General features: G+C 38.7%; 1 protein-coding gene across 1 annotated transcript in view; it reads left to right on the top strand.

The window, feature by feature from the left end:
- Window positions 1–23,575, top strand: part of snx29 (sorting nexin 29) — a 477,274-nt gene that overhangs the window by 98,173 nt on the left and 355,526 nt on the right. The window contains exons 12-13 of the mRNA XM_028814109.2: window positions 19,931–19,994; window positions 20,534–20,662. Coding sequence (XP_028669942.1) covers window positions 19,931–19,994; window positions 20,534–20,662 — 193 coding nt within the window. The remainder of the gene's footprint in view (window positions 1–19,930; window positions 19,995–20,533; window positions 20,663–23,575) is intronic.

A 23,575-nucleotide genomic window follows, 5' to 3' on the forward strand; every position in this document is an offset into this window, starting at 1 on the left:
TTAATTTCTGGTACGTGCTTCCTCAGTTGGTTTGCCCAGTTGATTTCATACAAGGGACGCTATTGGCAGATGGCTGAGAAGCTACCCAACTTACTTTTCTTTCTCTCTCTCTTGCGCTGACTTTCTCTGATCCTGACGTATGGGGATTGAGCAGGGGGGCTGTTTGCACACCTAGACAATACGGACGCTCGTCTAAAAATGCTGAAAGATTATCTTCACGTTGCTATCTTTTGTGCAGCTGCTTCCTGAACGACATGCTGCACAGTGCTTCGCATACTTAAAAGCTCGAAGGGCACATATTGATTTTTGCTTGCTTGTTTTTCTCTGTCTCTCTCTATCTCTCTCTCCCCCCGCTCCTGACGGAGGGGGTGTGAGCTGCCGCCTTCAACAGCTTTGTGCCGCGGTGCTTCGCATACTTAAAAGCCAAACAACCCTATTGATTTGTTTGCTAGAGATTGTTTTCTCTATCTATGTGACATTCTGTGCTCCTGACACGCACTCCTTTGAAGAGGAAGATATGTTTTCTTTTAATTGTGAAACAGAACTGTCATCTCTGTCTTGTCATGGAGCACAGTTTAAACCTTTGAAAAAGAGACAAATGTTTGTTTGCAGTGTTTGAATAACGTTCCTGTCTCTCTACAACCTCCTGTGTTTCTGTGCAAATCTGTGACCCAAGCATGACAATATAAAAATAACCATATAAACATATGGTTTCTACTTCGCGGATTCTCTTATTTCGCGGGTGGCTCTGGAACGCAACCCCCGCGATGGAGGAGGGATTACTGTAAATGGTGGTTTGATAAGGCATTGTAGATGGAAATATTGTAGTTGAAAATCTACTCATTTTTGAGGAGCTAGCCCTTTGACACTGTGCAGTTAAACACTCCCCACTGAGTTTGAATAAGAAAGTTAACTGGGACACTTCATCAGACATTGACAGAAATGCTTAAGGTCGTAACTATAGACAGTCACCATCATAGCTCCTGGGCCTAGTTAGGTTTTCATAAATTGTAAGTATGTTAAAAAAAAAAAACTAATAGCATTGTAATAGTTAGGATTTGTTATGCTCATTTTTTATGTGACTTGCGGCTTGAATTCATAAATTATTGTATCTCTTTGTTAGGATTTTGGACCTCAACGATTTTGATTTTGCGTTTAAGGCCCTTCTGAGGATGGTATAATTTATTTACATTTCATCATGAGGCAATTTTATTTTTTATTTGGGTGTTGCTATTTTACACAGTTGTGCTTCTATTATCTACCATGGGAATGTTCCCAGAATTCCAGAGTTTTTGACGTTGTTGACCTCATCAGAGTGACGGTATTTAGGTCAACACGAACATTTCTGGTGCATCTGAGTTTATACATATAAGCCCTTATTAGTGACTTCAAAAGGCTTTTTGTTTGATTTCCCGGTTCTCGAATTCTAGCTCTTGTTTCAAACCTATGATTTGGCTTTGAAGAAAGATTGTTCTGATTCTCGATTTTGATCTCCTCTTGTTTTGACTTCCAGACATTTCATTCCTATCACTGTCTTTTGAGAGTCAGTATAGTAACGAGACAACATTGGTGGATATAATGTTCACTTTCTGATCCTTTAGTTCCCTGTATGTTGGCACTGCTGCATTGATCAATGCAGTATACTCAATCCTAAAAATGAGTTCTACTCTCCAGTAATATACAGTATGTAATATTTGAAAGACGAGAAAGGAATGATGCAGTGTTGAGGACCAGCCAGTACTCTTGTTAAATTTGGGCAAATTTATATGAAAATAAAAAGTCCTTAAATAGAACATAATCTGGGCCTTGCCCGCTCAATATAACCTCCCTTTCAGGCTTTTTCCTTTGGATTTTTTGACACTTTGTGCTCTTTGGGATCCAGTTTGCGAATGAATGACAAGTTTTGCTGATTTGAATAGCCTGTGGGGGCAGAAGAGGGGTGACCGCTGGGGCTGAACTGAAAGTGGCATCAGTGGACATCGCCATTTGGGCTGTGGGTGAAGGAGAAGTAGCCGTTAGTGACCCCAGACATTGGTTTAAGTGTTCTTACCTCAAAATTGTTGCGTGGATGCTTGCGATATGTGTGCATGTGTACAACAAGTGCTTTAGATTGGGAAAGATATTCAAAAGTGAAATATTAAAACTGGTATGTCCCTTAGGAGTGTTTAAAGATCCATGAGCTCCATATGTGCACTTTAAAGAATTGGCACAGTTACTTTAATAGCCAGTGAAGGTTGAGATTATCAGTTTAGGAGACTTTCTGTTAACCTATATTTGTTTTTGAGCCTTCAACACAAAGACTGACAAAGTCATCTAGGTGGTCTATAACTGAAACTTCTAGTAAAAATGGTCTTCAAAACTGATTTCTGAATCCCCCCTTGGAAATGGATGGATGGAGTAGTGCGAAAGCAAAATCTCTGGCTGAAGCTGACTCACTTATGGATGTGGGTTAACTTGAGTGGGTGTCATGAAGTGTGCTCTGTTGCTGTTGCTTTTTTATTGTTTGTGTGGGGAGCTACCTCACAATATGAAGAATGCTTAGCATTTAGAAAAAATAAAGTTGAATATGTTATTAGTGTTTTTTTTTTTTTGTTTTTTTTTAATGAGTTTTTTTTCAGAGAAGGATATAAACTACTGGTTAATGGTGCATTACTTCAGTAATAAACACTGCAAGTTGTTTTTTTTTTTTTTTTTGATACGTTTTATACAGGAATGGGCATTGACTTCTGAGAAAACTGTTATATCACCCAGCATTTAAATATTAATACCGTACTAAAAGATGATTTGCATTGAAAACTTTGACTAATGTGTTGGGGGCACATTTCCCACCATATTCTGGCATCTAAAGAAGTCTTACTTAAGAACAAATATGACAAAGTTTGTGTTTATTCAGTAAAAATACTTGATTTCAGAATAAAGACAATGAAACTGTATTTTAAATACATTTATCTGAACACCACAGTACAAAGAGCATGCAATGATAAAAATGTAGAGAATGGGCTGTGGGCATTGAACTGGTAGCATACATCATGAGTCATGTTTGGAGAGATTCTAGTGATGTAAGCATGTGGGTATACTCATGTGGAGATTCTCATACAGGGCCTGTAAACATTATTTGACCTCTTAGAGATTTTCACCTTTTATTGTCATACAACATTGAGTAATAGTGAATTTAAGTTAGCTTTTTGTCACTAATCAACAAAGTGTCAAAATGAAAACCTCCGTCCCTTTAATATGACATACCTAAATCATCATACCTTGTTTCCACTGGTTTTAGACATTACATAATTAGTTAGATGTATAGTATATCTGTCTGTAATCAAGGGGTTTCAATTGATGGTAGTGAATGGACCTTATCTGAAATGTCCACTTGTGGTGAGTCAATATGGTGGCCTAACCTACACAATGAAGACTGAAGAACATAACTAGAAACTCTACGAAAAGCACAAATTAGAGAATGGGGACAAGAAAATATCCAAATAACTGAATATCTAGTAAAATCAACCATGAAGAAAGAGTATGGCACAGCTGTAAATCGTTCTAGATCAGGCTGTCCACAAAAACTGAAAAACACGAGTGAGGGAGGTCATCAAGAGATCTCTGAGAACTGTAAAAGAGTTACAAGTTGACATTGGAAAAGACTGCACAGACAACAGCTGGTGACTGGATGCTTCACTAGTTGCAAAGTTTACGGGAGCATGGCAAAGAGAAGAAAAAAAGATATGTGACATCTCTGTTAGTGTTTGTCAAAAGGCATCTAAGGAGACTGAAGTTAAATGGAAGGTCCTGTAGTCTGATGAGACCAAAATCGAGGTTCTTTGGACATCAAACTAAATGTCATGTTGCACTGTACACTATAAAAAAACATACCATCTCACTGTGAAAACATGGTGGTGGCAGTAACAGGCAATGGAGCTGTTTCTCTGCAGCATGCCATGAAAGGCTTGTGAGGATAAAAGGAAAGCAGCTAAATGCAGGGAAATCTTTGAGGAAAACTGTAGTGTACAGGAAACCTGTGCCTTGGGAGAAGACGTAAAAGACAACAACCTCAAGCATGAAATCCAAATCTACACAAGAATGACTTAAAAACAGTAATGTGAATGTCCTGGAGTGGCCGAGTCAGAGTCCGGACCTCAATCCAGTTGAGAATTTGCACCTATACATGATAAATGCTGCTCACAATCCTCGTGACACCTGACAGAAGTTGAGCAGTTTAGCAAAGAAGAAAAAGGGAAAATGGCAGAGCTTGTAGAGAACGAGACTTGTGCACACAGGCTCAAGGCTATCATGGCTGGCATCTACAAAATACTGATTTGAAGGGGGTGAATACTTATGCAATCAATTGTTTTGTGTTTTATATCTGAAATTAATTTATTCTGCTTTGCAGTAGAAATCTGCAGTTGATCAATGTCAAAAAAGCCAAATTAAATCCACTGTGATTCATCCATCCATCCATCCATCCATTATCCAACCCGCTGAATCCGAACACAGGGTCACGGGGGTCTGCCGGAGCCAATCCCAGCCAACACAGAGCACAAGGCAGGGAACCAATCCCGGGCAGGGTGCCAACCCACCGCAGGACACACACACAAACACACCCACACACCAAGCACACACTAGGGCCAATTTAGAATTGCCAATCCACCTAACCTGCATGTCTTTGGACTGTGGGAGGAAACCCACGCAGACATGGGGAGAACATGCAAACTCCACGCAGGGAGGACCCGGGAGGCGAACCCAGGTCCCCAGGTCTCCCAACTGCGAGGCAGCAGTGCTACCCACTGCGCCACCGTTACGCCCCACTGTGATTCAATGTTGTAAAATATTAAAGTATAAAAGGGGCTGAGTAATTTTTAAAAGGCATTGCAAGCTCAGCTTGTCTGATGTTTTTCACTGTACTTGAATGTTTTTTGAGTAAAATACAACAAATACCTGTTCTGATGTTACTGCCAGTTCATGAAATGTATACTTAGATATTGCGCCATAATGGGTGTAGCTGGGTGACACAATGGTGCAGCATGTGGCATTACCAGCTCACTTCATTTTTCTGTTTCTTCTGTGTTTGGCATCTATAAACTGGCCCAATGTGAATAACGTTGGGTGTGCGCCTAATTTAAGTTTGGATTCTTCTGTGCGTTTGTTTCCTCCTTTAGGCTTGGTCTCACCGTGAACTTGTACTGGAAAGAGTGGTTTAATTTATCAAATGGATAATTGGTTTGTGCAACTTGTAAAAATGTGTAATATTCAGACCAAGATACTTAAGAGTACAAGCAGCTAAAAGATTTCATCAATTAACATTTCTAAATTAAAAATTAATTGTAGCTGTATTATCGTATTGGGAGATTCTTCTTTGGTTTTATTCTTGGTGTACATGCTGTCGCCTCAGTACATACAGTCGTGATCAGGTACGTGATTCTTGATTATTGGTTGAAAGCAGAAAAGTAAAGTTTTCCAAAGCTGACAGTAATCATAGCCAACCTATTTTATTTATACAAACATTAAAGTTTGGATGAGATCCTGCTATCCATTCATATTTTTCCCAGCATGAATTTTTAGTTCTTTTCATCCATGTTGTCTAAAATAATACGAAGCTAAGATCTGAAGATCCTCAAAGTGCCACTTTCTAATACAAGGCTATGTTCCTTATAAATCCATTTCATTGTTTGAATAAACATTTTACACCATTTGCTGAGTGTAGGAGATGAAGTATAATACGATGTGGCTGACCCAGGCTACTCCCTGTAGGGCCAGGACCATTGCTTAGATGGACACTAGCGTCAGAGGGTTTAAGACCTGGATTCTTATAGGTCCGTCTTCTCTTGTTTAATAGTGAATTATAGATCTCTTCATAACAACATAGAGATCTGCCAGATAAATCTTAGGTTATGTTTTCTTTAAATGTATTTATTTAACTGATACAGTTACCCAAAGTGACTCGCAGATAACACCTGATTTACATGTAGATACATCTCTGATTATGTTTGCCTTTACAAACTTCATGAGGCATCAGGTAATGCTTAGTGCTTTGACTCCTTTCATTTTTAATTACTATTTAATTGCAGGTCATGGGTAGTATTTTGTGAAGTGTTTTGTTGTTCACTGTGATCTTGACAGTTTAGGAGAACATCATTGTAAATCAATTTGATTTTGACGCTTTAAGAAGTCTTCTATTCACTAGGTGGCTGGCCTAATCAGGACAAGTACATTATTCCACTGCCCTGGACTAATGAATGCTCACTTTAGTGCTGGGCTAATCAAAACTGACACCTTTTGTTTAAATGGAGAAAAGGTGCACGTCATTTAATTATGTTTTAGTTATTTTGGTGAAAGACAGGACAGGACATATGCACACCTAAACAAGACCGAACATTCAGCTAATGAGGCATCTTTCATTCTGCTTGCAAAGTTGTCTTGTAATGTTTGTGGATTTTTCCAAACTTTTTCTATCCACCTCCAGACAACGCATTTCACTGTGTAGTAGTGCACCACTGTAGACTAAAAGAGAGGTTGTCCTTCTTAATGTTTTGCTGGCTCTACAAGACTTGTTGAAGGTGACAGGGGACGTTCGTGAACCAGAAGTCAGATGATTACTATAATTTTATTAGATAGGCACTCTGTCCAGGACACTCTTATTTCCTTTTTCCTGATTTTGCTATGGTAGGCTCACAGGACACTCTTATTTCCTTTTTCCTGATTTTGCTATGGTAGGCTCACATGCATGCCAATACTGAACCGGGTGAAGATGGCTTGGAGAAGAATGGATGAATAATGTAATTAGATCACTAAGCATGGATAAGGTCAAAATTCAATAAGCAAATATGAAAAAATGATAGTATGGCAATTTAGTAAGTAGACACCGGTTTCATAGATGTCTTATGGGAAGTCGGGCATAAAATCATTAAACTAGAACAGTGTGAATTCAAATCCTTTGAAAAGTCTTCTGCACAATGCTTAAAGGCACAGTGTTCTACGACCACCTTAAAGGTGCGCAGCTTTTTATGTGCGAATGTGGTATAATTAGTGTTGCTTAGCAACATAAATAAATGGGCATGGTTAGAGCCAATAAGCATCTGTAGGTAAACACTGGGGTAAAGAACGAATGTATGTAATCTGAATAAAATGTACATTAATACTGTACTGTGTGTCTTACTAATCTTAATGTATGTGTTGTCATGAATCTTTGAATTCAGTAACATATTAAAAAACAAAAAAGCCAGGTCTTACATGCCAGTATCATCTGTGCCATTGAACCACACATGTGTAGCTCAAGAACTTGAAGAGGCTTAATAGTTGAGGTGGAGGCCTACTAGACTTAAATCTTTTCTCTGCGACACCACCATACCTACATTAATGGATTAAGAACATCACTTATTTAGCAACAAGAACGTGTAAGAGTGTGCATGTTTGTCTAAATAAATAAATATCTTGGAAGAATTATCAAATTACAAACCTCACTTTATTAAGGCCAATTAAATGTAGAGAGCAGTCCATCTGTTTATGTAGGCTGAGGCGATGTTAATGCATCCTTGAAAGACCCACAATTGGACCACATGACATGTGTACAGTTTGAATTGCTTTAGAGTATATTGAATTATGAGATGCATTCACTGTCATAAGTGTACTTGACTGAGCCTGCCAGACAAGACAAAACCAAATTTGTAAGAAGGCAAAAAAAAAATAAAATTCATGTACGGATAGGTGTCCTGAGTAATTAATCATCCCTGGCCTTGCCATCACTAGCAATCCAGAGGGGCATAGCTCTGTTCTCTCACCAGATGGAAACCGCTACAGGGTGCTACATCCTGCAGACTGGCATTTCACATGCTTCTACCTGACCCGTACCTGTCGGCTAACAGGCCAGCTGTCACAGAGCTCTCTCCTCCAGCTGCCACAGAGAAGCTATACCACAGATCTGAGAAATGGTGCAGAAGGGAAAAAAAACAAACAAAATTGCCTGTAATCCCCTAGAACAGAAAGAGTGTGTTCAGTGTGTTGAGTTTTATGTGCCGTGAGTAACTGCTTGGACAAGGGTTCAAGGGATGGAGTGCCTCCAGGTAAACACTGTTTAATTTTGAAATAAAAAGAAAACAAATCAAGTAAACAGCAATTGCCATTGTTCACGGGTGTCTTCCTTGTCTATAATATGCAAGCTCTGTCTGTCACAGTCTTTGGTCTCAGAATGAGGTGCTACTTCTTGTGAGTGGCCAGTGTATACTGTATAGCACCTGCTTCGGAAGAGGTACAATACCGGTACTACCCCAGAAGTAAGGTCAGGTATCTTCAGGGCTTTGCCCCTCAGAACTGCGTATTGAAAAGGTAGTTAGTGGCAGTTCCCTTTCTCATCCCAGGTTCCAAGTGCATATCTCACAAGAGTAATGAAGGTGTCCCCTAAGTGCTTGTGTTTTAAGCACATTCACCTTAGTCTGCGTATTCATTCTTGTATTGAAAACCCGTTCATAAGGTTCCCAGCACTCCTTTATTCTACAATGTTTCTTTATTTGACCTGCTTCAAAAATGTGGTTACTTGCTGCTATTATTTTTGTGGAGCCAAAGTTATTTTGTTCACATACTATAGAATATAGATGTACCAGTGTGACAAGTCCTGGAATGTGTCTGGACTAATAAGAAAAGCGCTATATAAATGTAATGAATTATTATATTAATTAAGTAGGAAAAAGTCCACAAACATTCTTTCAAAGTTGTTGAGGTCCGTACCTGCAGAAATTCAAAATATAATTTAGCAAGTAAACTTAAGTTGCCCCTACCACCGTACTGGTGGAAACCTATTAAATGTCAAGGCCTATCTCATAAAACCCTACGAGCACACCTCTCTCTTTCTCATTATGAGCTAAGGGTTACTGTGATTTTTTTTTTTTTTAATCATAAATTTTTTAGTTATTCAAAAAGTAGACATGTTTTATGTTTATGCTTTGATAGAAAATAACAATTTACTGAACAGCGTTCCACCTCTCATATGGATGTTTTATCTGGTAGTGATGATAATGAGAAATGCTGCTTTATCTTGCTTCCCCAGCTAAAAAAAATAAGGACGACATTGTTTCCTTTTTCATGAATATTTAAGAACATTTTTGGAAATACAATGTAAAAATGTTAATATCAGTTATATTTTTAAAAAATAGTATTCCCTTTAAATTAAAAAAAAAATAAATTTTTTTTTTGGTGTAAATGTTTTATCTAACTGCCTTACCTTAACCTTTCTTATTTCTATTTCTCTTGTTTTATTTCATTCTGTCTGTTACCTGTTATTAGATGCAACTGAGAAGGCAAATTTCATGTTTTCCCGTGTAAACATGACTAAATAAAGAAACCTAAACCTAAATACATTACAGGTGTATGACTTTGTAAGTTGTCTTTGCATCATCAAAAGAGCACTGTACAACTTTTAACCTGCAGCAGAATTAGTTAATTCCATGGCTGTAGAAAAAGTCTTTAGCAAATTTTGGTGAACAGTAAAATATTATTTTCTTGTCCATTTCTGGTTGTAGTCCTTCTATCTGTTGCCCACTTCCTCTTACTGTTCTTTGAGTGATCCATCAGTACAAGCTTGTGCCCTTAAAACAAAGAAGAGGCAATTCCGAGGTGCTGACCATCTTCCGTCCAATGCCTGTTGTCTTTTGCCCATTTTAACTTTTTCTTTTTATTTGCCAGCATCACATATGGCTTTTCCCTGGCAGAATGGTGGCTCTGAGGCTAGGGATCTGCGCTGGTAATCAGAAGGTTGTCGGTTCGAATCCTGTAAATGCCAGAAGTGACTCTACTGTGTTGGGCCCTGCATCCAGCCCTGCAAACAGGTCCTTCAACTTGCAGGGAAAACTCTGGGGTTGGTGGGAGGTTTGGCACACCAGCCACTGTAAAAGGTTTGGCACACCAGCCACTGTAAAAAAGAAAAAAAAAATAACCTCACCCTGTTCCACTGTGGTGCCATCCATTGCACAACTGCAATCGGGTCCCAATCCAGGGGTGGTTCGTCGTGTGGCAGGTGCGGCAATGTGCTATTATCGGTGCATTCTCCCAGCATCCTCCTCCTCCTACCTCTAAATCTAGCATCCCAGAATGATCTTTTCTCTGTTGCAAATGACACTGGTATTTGGCGTGTATTTAAGGAAGATGTCAAATGAGGCATCTGTATGGCATTTGTTTCTCATACTACAGATTCTCATGTACTTATCCTCTTATGCAGTTGCTCATCATGGACCTTCCTCTTCTTTTTCTATCCCAGTCAATTTTAGTTCAACCTCTTTCTCTCAAGACAGTAGTAACAGGCACCTTTGCATGAAATCTTGCATTTTTTGGCAGTCTGTCACATGGAATGATCTTCATTCTGCAGAAATGTGTTTCTTGAAAAAGCTGTTTCATTTTGGCCATTTTTGAACTAAGAAACTGAACTTTAAGGAATGTCAGTACCTTACAACCCAAGTAATCAGAATAATAGGTTTCAGGGGTGCCAATGTAGTTGCATAGGTTTCTCGAATAACCACTTAGCATTTATATACGACTGATTACAGATAAGTTTAAGGGAGCTGACCATTAGAACACTGAAGGAATGGCTGAGGAAAATGGAACTTTGCAGTAAATAATAAATTAAAAATTGGCAATTTTGAGCAATAATAGCCATTAGAAACACTAGTAATGCCTTTTGACTATATTTTTAAACCAATTTTGTGTGATCATGATAAAAATAAGATATCCGTTTCTATCAAAAACATGAAAACCTTCCCTTGGTGTCTGCAAACAGTATTTTGGTCAAACATGACACTTTAGTCTCTTAAGACAGGAATTTCTTACCATTTAGCAAGTTTATTATTCTGTCTATATTTGATGCATGTGGTGGTGGATCTAAGGACAGGGATTCTGATTTTGAGCATCTTGGCGGACAATCTTTGAAGTGTTTGTGATGGGTCAGTGACCATTTATTTATTTTTTGGTCAATCTAAAGGCCATTCACTTGCTACTTCGAGAGTCTTCTCAAGAACGATGAACATTCTCATCAGTAACCTGCTGTTTTACATTTTCAGCTGCAGTACTTAGCTATGATGTAGCTGTTAAAATGAGCTCAGCACTTCTCCTTATCTCCATGTGAAGCTCCGTGTTGATTTGAAATCACTTGAAGTTGCCATTTAGTCTTTGCATACCTGTGATGAGGTTTCTATATGGCTCATTTAGTTTCATGCTCTGTGCTTCTTTGAAACTCTACTGTGCACAGTATTTGTCAGATTCCCTTTATTTGGGACACCCACCTATTCTTGGTTGAATTCTGAATTGACTGTACCATTTTTATCCTTGACCATCCATCCATCCATCTATTTTCCAAACCCATTTATCCTGAGCAGAGTTGTGGAGCCTATCCTGGCAACAATCAGAAGTGAGACAGGGACAATCATGGAGAGGCCGCCAGTCCATCGCAGGGCGAGCACACTTACACACACATCAAGGTCCATTTAGCAGTGGTAATTTACCTAACTGGTGTGTCTTTGGATTATAGTAGGAAACTGGAGCACCCAGAGGAAACCCATAAGGAGGACATACAGGCTGGAACAACAGTTTTTACAGAACTGTGTCATGTGTTCTTAAAAGTTGCCATGACATTGAGCCGCTAAGTCCAGTTTGGAAGAAATACTACTTCTGTTATTTGCAAGTGATTACATAAGTAGAAAATCTGAATTGTTGAATGAACATGCTCCCACATATACATTTAACATTGTATATAGTCTACCATGTGTTTACCTCCTCCTTGAAGAGCACAACCACTCCATGGCTGTGTGCCACAATATTAAGACGCCCTCTTCTCATTAAAGCCAGACACACATTTTGTTACACTTTGTTATATCTATTTAAAACTATTAAAATAAAATAATTCTCATTATAACATGCATGTACGAGCATCATATGGTGACTGTTTTCCTCATAAGTCTCACCGCCCCCGTGCTCATCTCTCATCAGCCTAAATTTAGCTGTTCGACTTTGGCTGCTATTTATTACATTTTCAGTGTGTTTTTCATTATTATTATTATTATTTTTTTTTTTTTCATTTTGCCTATTTCAGTTCTGTAATGCAGCTGGGTAACATGAATGAAAGCATTCCATTCAACTCCGGCCGGCAAAGCTTTGCTGGTTTAGGGATTAAGAAAGGACCCAGCCAAGTAAGCAAAAAGCTTGCCTTCTCTGTTTGTTACCATGCTTCCTTCCGATCACCCGTCATGCTTGCTTTTAGCAAACAGTGCTACAGAAAATGACTTCTGCGTATTATTTCCATCAATGGTTTCAACATCTCTGAAACTGGAAATTATTTTGTTTTGTTTGGAAACCTGTGCCTTTTTTTGTTATCTTACTAGCACATGAGTGCTATAGCTGGAGGAGTTCAAGTATGGGTAAGTGCTGCTGATGATGGCACCATAACAGGGCTTAGACAGAGTTGAAGTGGGAATGAAGATTTCAGTTGGAGAAAAGCGTTAATGGTTCAAAAGTTGAAGATCAGGTGGTCAGTAAGAGATACAGCGATACGCTTGGAAAAGTCAGTTGAGTTTAGGTTTATGTTACACTTGGAAGTGCTATAGTCAGTTTAGATGGGATGGAGCTCTGGGGTCACATTTATAAAACATTATATGGATTAGAGCATGAAAAACAGCAAAATCTATAAGGCCAAAAACAATTCCGATCTATAAAACCTGGTGTATGCACATTTGTATGCCTGGTTACCACCCTGAAACAGCCATATATGGACTATGCTATTCAACCTCTTACATATGCAGTCACGATGGTGGCTGGTAGGGCGGCCTCTCTCCTGAGGCATCGAGTCTTATGCTGCGCTCTGCAACTGAGTGCACAAGAGCGAGCATGCGCAGCATTGTAGTGCCTCTACACTGCGTTCTTGGAGTCGGTGGGAAGTCGTAAGGTACCAATGTCTGAGCGGGCACATGTAATTACCTGATTGCTGTTACGATGAATGGTACAGGCCATATGAATAACTGATGGTTCAGCAAGTTACTTTACCAACAAGCTAGCCACCACGTACAGTACCATCACATCTGCCAAAGGAACTTTTCCTCAAAATAAATGAATCATTAGTTGAACAAGGCCACTGAGCCACAATGTTTGTCAGTCTCATCTGGGCATCACAAATGACTTCTGCGTTAATGAAATGTAACTGTCTATGATTAAACAAAGTAGCATCATTCTCTCTAGGTGCCCTTATTGCAGTGAGGGCAGTCAGTTGCTTTGATTACGCTAGGAGAACCGGACAAGGCTCCAACCTGCTTTTTTATTTTGACAAAAGCCCATTATGTGTGTACACCTACACAATATGATTTGGAATTGGATATTGTGCTTCGCCAGTTGCTTAATTGCTTCCAGCAAAGCGAGCATTATGGAGTGGAGCTTCCTAACAGGTAACTGATATAAACTGATGAAAAACAAAAAGTTCTTCATTGCAAATACATAGCATTGGTCCTCTTAAAAGGGAACTAAAATACAGTCTGTCCATCATATTCATCATTGTTAAGGTTTAATATGTTTGTCCCGCCAGCACACAATATAATGACAACTCGGTGACATGCATTATTTTATGGGTGAGTTGTCATTTAGCTCGTTTGGCTGCATTTCCCTACTTGATCAGGGATGTCTTCATTGCCCTCTTTCTCCAAAATGTGGAGTACGTGTAGAGCAGAGTTGCTGTACAAATATGCAGATTCTCCTGTCAGGTTTTGACTTTTGTGTGGAAGGTTGCATCTGCACATTTCAAACATCTTTTTTGTGTGCACACAAGTTTTATAAATCAGAGTCTTGGAATTAAGTTATGTTTAAATTTGAAGGTTTGGAGAAGTGTGGGTGAAGCCAGTTAGAGTGCAAGATTTATTTTTAGAGTGAAAAATCAAGTCAGTATGAGTTGTAGTAGTAACCCCGGATAACGGAGATTTGTGACAATTAGAGGAGGAATATTAACGCTTGAAATCTGAAGGTCAAGTCAGTTGAGATTTTTTTAACTGCCTTTGAGTTAGAGTTGTAACATTCTGTAAACGAATGTTTCAAACTGATCATTAAAACATTTTTATTTTGCACTTAGAACAATATTATTGAGATATTGAGCCACTGCTTTCAAGTTTCCTCTCAACAGGCATGCACCTTCCCATTTGAAAAGAAATCAGATGGTGGCAACGGCATGTACCGCATTTGACTTTGCAAATTTATTAAAAATCAAAAAACAGAAATCTCCCCTTTATAGAAGTATTCAGAGCCATTGCTGTGGCAATCCAGTTTATTTTCAGGTGCATCATTTTTGCTTTAATTCTTGAGATTTGTCTAGAACTTGATTGGAATTCACCTGTGGTGAATTGAATTGATTAGATATTGTTTAGAAGGCACACGTGTTCCTATGTACAGTATATAAATTACCATGATTCACAATGCATGTGAGGGCACAAACTAAGCCATGAAGTCACAGGATCTCTCTGCAGACCTCTGCAAGCAAACTGTGTTGAGGCATAGATCAGGGCAAGGGGGATAAAACCATTTCTGATTTTGTGAGTATTCCCAAGAGTACAGTGGCCTCAGTAATGGTGACATGGAAGAAGTTTGCAACCACCAAACTGATTTACCAAGCAAGAAGAGCCTTGGTCAAGGAGGTGACCAAGAAACCAATGGTTACTCATAACAAAACTTCAGGAGTCCTCTGCTGAGATGTTGAGACTAGGGAATCCATTCCTGGATGGGTGTATCCATTGCCGGGAATTTGGGAATCCTGCCTGTCATTCCCCAGAATCCCAGGCTCTTGGGGATGACACAGTGCACGGGCATCTCACATGTGAACGGTTTTAGAACGACAGACACTTATTTTTAATAAAACTACTGCAATATGTTGATACCAATAAAAGACTAACCTTATCTACAAGCAGTTCATGGTGTCATATAAGTACATGTATCTAGTTAGTTGCGGTAATAAGAGCGTAGAAAGCACAACGTGTCCAGTGTGTGGTTGTCCAGGCGAGAGTGCACCTTGGTGCAGAGTATGCCAGCTGCTGAGAAAGCATGCTCTGCCTCCTCTGAAGTAGGCGGCACAGTCATCAGATACCGATACACTTGTTCTAAACAACGCCCTCGCTTGCCATTGCTCTGAAACACCGCCATTTCAGCTTTTACTGATGCATCCAGTTTCTTGTCATCATTCTGTGATGGCAAGTTTCTTGGCACAGATAATGCGGCTGCAACAGACTGATGCATTGCAATTTCAAGTTGCTGTTCAAAGCTGTTGTCTGATGAAGTGCATGCTGCAGCAATGGCGCCACCTTAATTATTTTCAACTATAAGTCTGTTATTTCTTGATCGATTTTTACACGCTATATATGCGAGCTTGGCCGTTCCCATTCACCCGGGAATTCCAGCAGTTTAATTCCCGGGAATGCGGGAATGAAAAATGTCCGAGGCTCCCGGTGTGGATTCCCTAGTTGAGACTATCGGAAGGACACACACATACTGAATGACCGCTTTTTTGAAGTTTGCCAGAATGCATTTAAAGGACTCTGAGAGCGCAAGGAAAAATATTCTCTGGTTTGATAAGACAAAAACTGTTTGGAGAAATCCAAGTACTGCTTATGACCTGTCTAATGCCATCCATACAGTCAAGACTGGTGGTGGCCACATTGAGCAATGGGGGTGTTTCTCAATGACAGGGAAGGGGTGACAGGTCACAATTCAGGGAAGGATGAATGCAGTCAAATACAGAGACGCCTTTGAAGAAAACCAGCACTGGAGTGCCCGCAACCTCCAACTGGGCTGATGGTTCACCTTTCAGCACATCAATGATCCAACGCATACAGCCAAGACAACACTGGAATGGCTTCAGGACAGGCCTTTGAATGTCCTTGAGAGGTCCAGCCAAATCCTAGACTTAAACCCCATCAAACGTGTGGAGAGACCTGAAGATGGAAGTTTACAGACACTTCAGATTCAATCTAAGGGAGCTTGAGGGGACTGCCAGGAAGAATGGGAAAAATTGCCCAGGTCTAAAGGGGCTTCTTCAAAGTACTGACTTTAGGGTCTGAACATTTATGTGAATGAGGGATTTGAGTTTTTGAATTTTAATAAATTTTCAAGCCTTTCTGAAAATATGAGTTCACTTTGTAAGTATGGGTTATTTAGTGTAGATTGATGGGCAAACATAGCAAATGTATTCATTTAAATCTCTGACATAATGTGTGCAGAAAACGAAGGGATCTAAAGACTTTGTGGATTCACTGTACAAATGGTTAGAAAATTAATGCAACAGAAGCAGAGTTTCCAGCAGGCATATTCAAACCAGACACACGGGAAAAGTGTGACTCTGCAGTTATCTCTATACCACCATAAATCAATGCTGTGCATACACCTTCACCATAAAATCTCAACTTTCTTAGAACTCACAGCCTGTCCAAGAGGCAAAATGTTACTGTGCTGCACCTCTTGAAAATTCAAAAATGTGTTCCTCTTTTTATCTCTGCTGTCAAGAAAGAAAATATTGGTCTAAGCATTTTAATGTGAGAAAATGTTGACGGGGAGAGAAAAAGAATCAGCGATATTGAGAAATAATTAATGTAAAAAGAGTTTTGCACCATCCAAAATATACAAAATGTCAGCACCTCAAGCCTTTTGATCATTTAAAACATCAAACTGTTCAGAATCTGCCAAGCATAACGCATGCTTTTTTTCTGTGCAATGCAACGCGCATATTTGTGCAGGTCCAACTAAAATAGCTAATAATCAGATTATCATTTTATAGCCTTTCTCATTAAGGTTGTGGAAATCACAGGGATGTGGACATTAAGGATGCATGGTCTCTTCTCCCTTCGGAAAGACATTTTTCCCATTATCTCAATGGAGAAGGAGACACTGAAAATGTTCATCATAATAGACTGCACTGCTTAAACTGGCCTTAAGCACTTTTCTAATAGCACTGCCACCACTGTTCATCATGTTAAACGGCCAAATCATTGTATTTCTGAATGGATTTTTGCTTTTAAGTGAGAGATTTACTTTCAGTTGTTGTTTTCTTTTCGCCGATGCGTGGTAGCGCAACCTTTCTCTCTCTCGTATTAAATATGCAGGTGATGACAAACTTGAACTTGACGTAATATTTATACCAAGCATACACACATACAAAGTCTACTACAGAACAGTTCTGTGTGTGCATTTTTAATACATACGATGGGATTATGAAGAACAATTTATATATTTATGATACATTTTATTATTTTAAATATGAGCCTAATTCAATAATTATCCATACATTTGTGATAATTGTTTTTGGAATGGCTGCACACCTTTTCCCACACACATGTGTAAACATGGTGTTTTAGTGATAAAGTTTTGACGTAGATCAGTCAGTTTCTCATGTTTTCTTGGAGTAAACCAAAAAAGCAGCGACTCACCTTTTTATGGGCTGAAGATCATACGAGGCTTTTTGCAAAATATGGAAACAGCGTTTTACCACATCAGAGTGTTTGTGAATGGATTGGGACGTTCAATTGTTAAGCACCAGGGAGGAGTGTGGTGTCCGTCTACTTCCACTACTGACGACAACATTGTGCAAGTCCATATCATGATTCTGATGAAATTACAAGGATTCAAGTCTCTGGTACACCTTCAGCCCACAATAAGTCAGATCACTGCTTGCTCCTCTTCGGTGGTACAAATGGAGAATGGAGTGGCCATGTTTATTTCTAGAAAGCAAGAAAAGAATCTGACTGAGCAAGGTCAGAACTTTACCAATGTGACCGTAGACACCATGATTCCACGTGTATGTGGGGAAAGTCGACCAAAACATCACAGTTGGCGCAGTGGTAGTGCTGCTGCTTTGCAGTAAGGAGACTGTGGAAGATTGTGGGTTCGCTTCCCGGTTCCTCCCTGTGTGGATAGCGCTTTGAGTACTGAGAAAAGCGCTATATAAATGTAATGAATTATTATTATTATTATTATCACAAAAGTGTGGATAATTATTGACTTACACTTGTAGTTTTGGCATTATTGCATATTTTTTCACTGTACATGTTATCAGATATGTACCTAAACATTTTAGATAAAAAGAATAACGAGTAATCAATAGGTGATGTACTTCCAACCTGTCTAGGGACTGTTCTTACCTTGTACCCAATTTTTCATGGTATAGGCTCCTGCTATTCCACGACTTTGTGGACAACAGATTTAAAAAACAGATGGAGTAATAAATTATATAACTTTTTCTTAAGACTTTTATTAATTAATTATTAATCTTTTATTAATTGAAAATAATGCAATTGCAGCATCTACTGTGAAAACAAAATGTCTAATTCAGACTCTACTATTTTAAGACACCTTTAGTTCAAATAATTGCAAGCCGGCACTTTTGGTAGTTTTTAATTAATCTCTCTGAGCATTTTTCTTTTCTCCTCGCAAAATGGTTGCATCTCGACATCCTGTGTGGGTTTTTGAGCATAACCTGCTAATTTCAGGTCTTTTTGATAACCTCTTAATGAGATTATGGACTAAACTTTGAATAGGTGGCTTCGAAAGTATTCTTTTTCTTCACTCTTTTCTGATTGTGTACTTACAGCACAGGGGGGCAGCAGTTTAAAGCGTGGTGGAATCAGAAGATGGAGTTCTAACTGCCAGGGCAAAATTGAATAAGCAAAATCCAGAACGTGAGACAAAATTATAGAATGAGAAGTGTCAATAACCTGAATATTTCACAAAGCCTAAGCCAAAATTCAAAACATAAATCAAAAAGGACTGAAAAGTATTTATAACCAGAGAGATTTTAACAATAATAATGCAAGGGTTTTTTGTTTTTGTTTTATTCACAAACTTGGATGGATAGGAAGTGCATGACACTGACATTTATACCATTGTGGGTAAGATGCCACACATCGCACACTCCCGATCGTCCTGCCTAGCAACAGTCCGGCAACTCTGCATCACAAAGAGAAAACAATGTTGGCTCCCATAACTAACTGTTAAATTCATTATTTTAAGAGGCCAAGGAAAAGGTTGAAAATAATCTAAAACCTAGTCCTGATCATGACACATTGCCAGTGTGCGAGGATAGTTTTGCATCATTTAAAACTTCCCTTAAGTCAGCTGTGTGTCAATTTCAGAACAAAAGTGTTTACATCCTCCTGAATAAACCTGTCATTTCAGGGAGAATGGTTCATTTCATGGTTGTGAATTTCCCCTTGGGATTAATAAAGTATCTATCTATCGTATCTATCATGTAGTGCCTATCTGTCTATCTGTCTGTCTGTCTGGGTGACCTGAGTATGTATGTGTGACAAAGCAGCCACATTGGTAATTTCACAGGGTGTAAAAACTGGCTCATTATTGACAGATAGTCTCTGTAAATAGTAGTTGATTTCTGGTTGTCTGCGTGGCACCTCGTGGCCAGATTTTGGGCTGTGGTACCCACCTTATACTGTGTCCATGTCTCCTTGTTCATTTTTGTAACCTGTGGATGATGATTTCTTACTGTAGTTCATAGATATGTTACATATCACCTAGTGGTTCTAAATTGGTTTAAGTGTGATCAGCTGGTGTTTGGCCCTGAAATATATTTAGTGTGCATAAAAATGCATTGGTGTGCAAAGGTTTAGTCTTAGTGTTTCTTCATTTTGGAATACTTTGTCATTGAATACAATTTTTTTGTTTTTTTGCATTATCTCCTTAAAATAATGAAACCATGAGAGATTCTTTCCATGCCTGATACTGTATTTCCACCATTTCAGTCTGGTCAGTCTATATAAAAGCCTCTGACAAAAGATGAATCAGAAACACTGGAGACTGGCTTAATCGGATTATCATCATCTCATCTGTACAAAGGATTCTAGCTGCTGAACTTGTGGAGCATGCAAAGTCCATCATTCTTCTGTCTTTACCTCATTTCTTTTTTGTCGTATTTTTATGTCTTTTACAGCTGAGCTACGGCAAGCTATAATGGCCATGATGAACAGGAAGGATGAACTCGAAGAAGAAAATAGGTGAGGAGATGGTTTTGTGCATTTATATACAAGTTTGCCTTTAAAATTTTTTTTTAACAATTGAAAGTATTTAGAAGGAGGAAATACAAATAAGGTAGACAGATATAAATTATTATATATATTAGAATATATTATTATTTGAATTGTATTATGAGTAGGGGGCACTTATAAAGAGATCCATTTGCGACTAATTTATGTTGGGCCATGAATGATCTGCTTGTGGCCGCTTAATACATAAATCCCATTTTTGTGTCCTACACCTCCAAGCTAAGAAGACTGCATTATAAAACTATGACATTCTCCCAGATTATTTTCTGTTAGTTTAATGTTAGATAATGTCTGTTGTCTGTAGCTCCAGTAGTTATAAACTGGATTATGCAAATGCATGGAGGTGTAGATTTATTATCTCTCTATGAGCAGCAATTTTGCCCTAAATCATAATGAAGTGATTCTACAAGAGACATGGCAATTGACGGGGCTGCATATGATTTTAATGCATTACTTTTCTTGTTATTATTTTTTTTTTTTATCATGGTCAGTTCTCTCCGTGGTCTTTTGGATGGAGAAATGGAGCATTCAGCAGCCCTGCGACAAGAGCTGGACTCTCTTAAAAGAAAGCTAGGTGAACTAGATGAACGACATATTGGGAAAGTCCAGGCTTTAGGAAGGTATGTGTGGCCGGTGTTGAAATGCAGAGCACTCATTGTGACAAACTGGGTTAAAAAGAACATTAATCCTTTTTATTTGCAGGCAATAGACATATCATTTAAAAATTAACGGTTAGATTTTCTTAGTAGTCCCAACTGCAGTAGTTTTTGTTTGTGCTGAAATTGTGCATTGGTTGAATATTTGTGCTGTATTTCAAATGCAAAAATATTAAATTTGGAGGTTTTTTTTAGCCATGTACTGGCCCCGAAGGTATTCTCACAAATTATTAAAAAGGCTCTTTTAATTTACAGAAAGTACCATTTTTTGTGCAAGTGTGCGCACACACACACACACACACACACACACACACACACACTTTGTCCTGTCTTGGGGTTCTGTGCTAGTCTACCAATGCACTGACCAACATTAAAATGCTGCTTACACAGTTTTTACTTCAATAGAGAATACTGTATTATATGTTTTATTTTTTCACAAGGTAGCAGTTTCCATTTATCCTGCAAAGCACTTCAGATGTGGTGAATTGATGTGTTACAATCAGGAGCGGAAGCAAGTCCGCAGAGCAGCCCTTATGCACTCATTACAGTTGTGCATTCAGCTGGTCGATCTTTTTAAAGCTGTTTCAGAGACAGCTGTTCTTTTGTAAATCCCAGCCAGGGTCTGATTGGCGTAATTCTTCAACTGCATTCGTGCCATGTCACAAGGGGGAAGGAGGGGCAGTGTCTTTATCAAGGACTTTTTTTTCACATTCTCTTCTAAATTTTATAGTAGTACCTGCCTTGGACCATCATGCCCTTTACACTGATTATACTAGATATCATTCACCATATTCTTAACATACTGGTGCAATATAAAAAACTACTTTTCTCAGAATAAAAAGTGAAAACCAGTTGGGTACAGCACATGACTCCCCTTTCCAAAAAGTTGTGATTTTAACAGAAAATACTGCATCCCATTATTTTATTGTGTGGAACGAAATGGGAGAATTATTTATTGTTGATATTGTAGTATCATATTGTAGTTGTATATTCCCCATTCCCAGTTGATTTACATTTTAGTCCCAAACTGACAAAAACACAAAGTCACTCATTGTCTGTGCAAGGAAGCCTCAAAAGCAATACATTTACAGATTTTGTTTTCACAATGCTAATAACTTTGTCAAGTTTTATTTGGATTAAGCAATTATATTTTCTTAGTTGTCATGTCCTAAGATTCACATACTCACATAGACAAATATCACATTGAAAAATATTCACCCCCTTGGAAAGTTGAATGTCAGAGTGAGAACAGATCTTTATCTCTATCAAGTGGTCCAAATTAATTGCAAATAAAAAAACACAGAATACTAGATTGCATAAGTATTCATCTCTTTCTTTGGGTGCCAGTCCAAGTTTGAGTCTTAAGTCATTCTTAACCGAACTGAAGTCTGATTAACAAACATTGAACATTGTTATTTTTAAGCCATCCCAGTGTCGCTTTGGCTTTATGCATAAGATCTTCTTCTAAGGTGCAGGTTCATTGTAGACTGATATTCAGTGAGTTGGATCTTTTCTTGTGTCCATTCCCTGTCTTTTGCTTTTCAGTCTCCTTTTCACAGAGTTGCGTGGAGTGTTCTTTTGTGTTTATTTTGTTAGGTTAGGCCATGATACTGGCTCATCATACGTTGGACCTTCCAGATACAGGTGCATTGGAACCACATGACTATAGACAAGTGATTTCCATTTAACTAATAATATGACTTCCTAAACCAGTTGTCTGTACCAGTGATAATTTAGATCTACCATATAAAAGGGGTTAAATGCTTATGTGGTCAGTCATTTTGTATTTTGTACTTGTAATTCATTTACACTAATTCACACTAGAGTGTGTGTGTGTGTGTGTGTGCGCGCGCGCGCGCGTGTAAGTGTATATATAGTAACCACAAGGGGGTGCTACCTGCGCCCCAAACTACAGATGCAATAATGAGCAAGGATACTTCCTGGATTCAAATAAAGGATTTTTATTTGTCATGAAACATTTTTCTTATGCAAGCACAAGCCAAAATCCACCAATACAAAATTCTCTCCTTTCACCTCCAAGAGTGTTTTCTGCTGCATCCTGACTCTGACTCAGATAAGTGAGGCTGTGGGCTCTTTTACATCCGACCCAGGAACTGCTTCTGGTATCATGCCTGGGTCATATGGAAACCACAGCAGTCCTCCAACGGTAGTGCCTTCTGCCAGTACCTAAAGACCCCAACAGGGCTGCATTTCCTGATTCCAATTCCCATGCCACCCTGTGTAGTGTATAATTAATAAATAAATAAATAAATATATATATATATATATATATATATATGGTTGAAATAGTTTACTGTCAAATAATGCAAAGAGTACACGACACATGTTTCGCCCTAATTCTGGGCTCATCAGGTGTTCACACTCACTGCACTCCCTTACGGGAATCGAACCTCGGACGTCAGTGCTAGAGGCGATGCCCCTAATGTTGCGCCACGGTGTGTGGTTCGTTTATTTGACAGCATGTAGATCGGGGTAATATACACACACACGGTGAGTCAAAATTATGTAAACACTAATGGATTCTTTTTTTCTCGACCACACCTTTCCATGTTGTGCCATGGCCTCCATACTCCCCTGATTTGACACCCTGTGATTTCTGGTTATGGGGTATGGTGAAGGAGCGCGTGTATAGCAGGAAAGTTGATGATATCAATGACCTGAAGGAGAGAATACTGACTGTGGTATCATCTATTTCCCACAAAATGTGTGTCTGGGCTTTAAATGGTATTGTTGCTTGTTGTTTTTGTGTGTTGAACATAATAGTGAAGAGGTTGAGACATTCCTGTAAATCTTCTTGTACATATGAAGTATGTTTTGTGAATAAATTGCTTCCGTCATTCAAATGTTAACATAATT

The sequence above is a fragment of the Erpetoichthys calabaricus genome, chromosome 11 (assembly GCF_900747795.2).
Source record: "Erpetoichthys calabaricus chromosome 11, fErpCal1.3, whole genome shotgun sequence".
Lineage (NCBI taxonomy): Eukaryota > Metazoa > Chordata > Cladistia > Polypteriformes > Polypteridae > Erpetoichthys > Erpetoichthys calabaricus.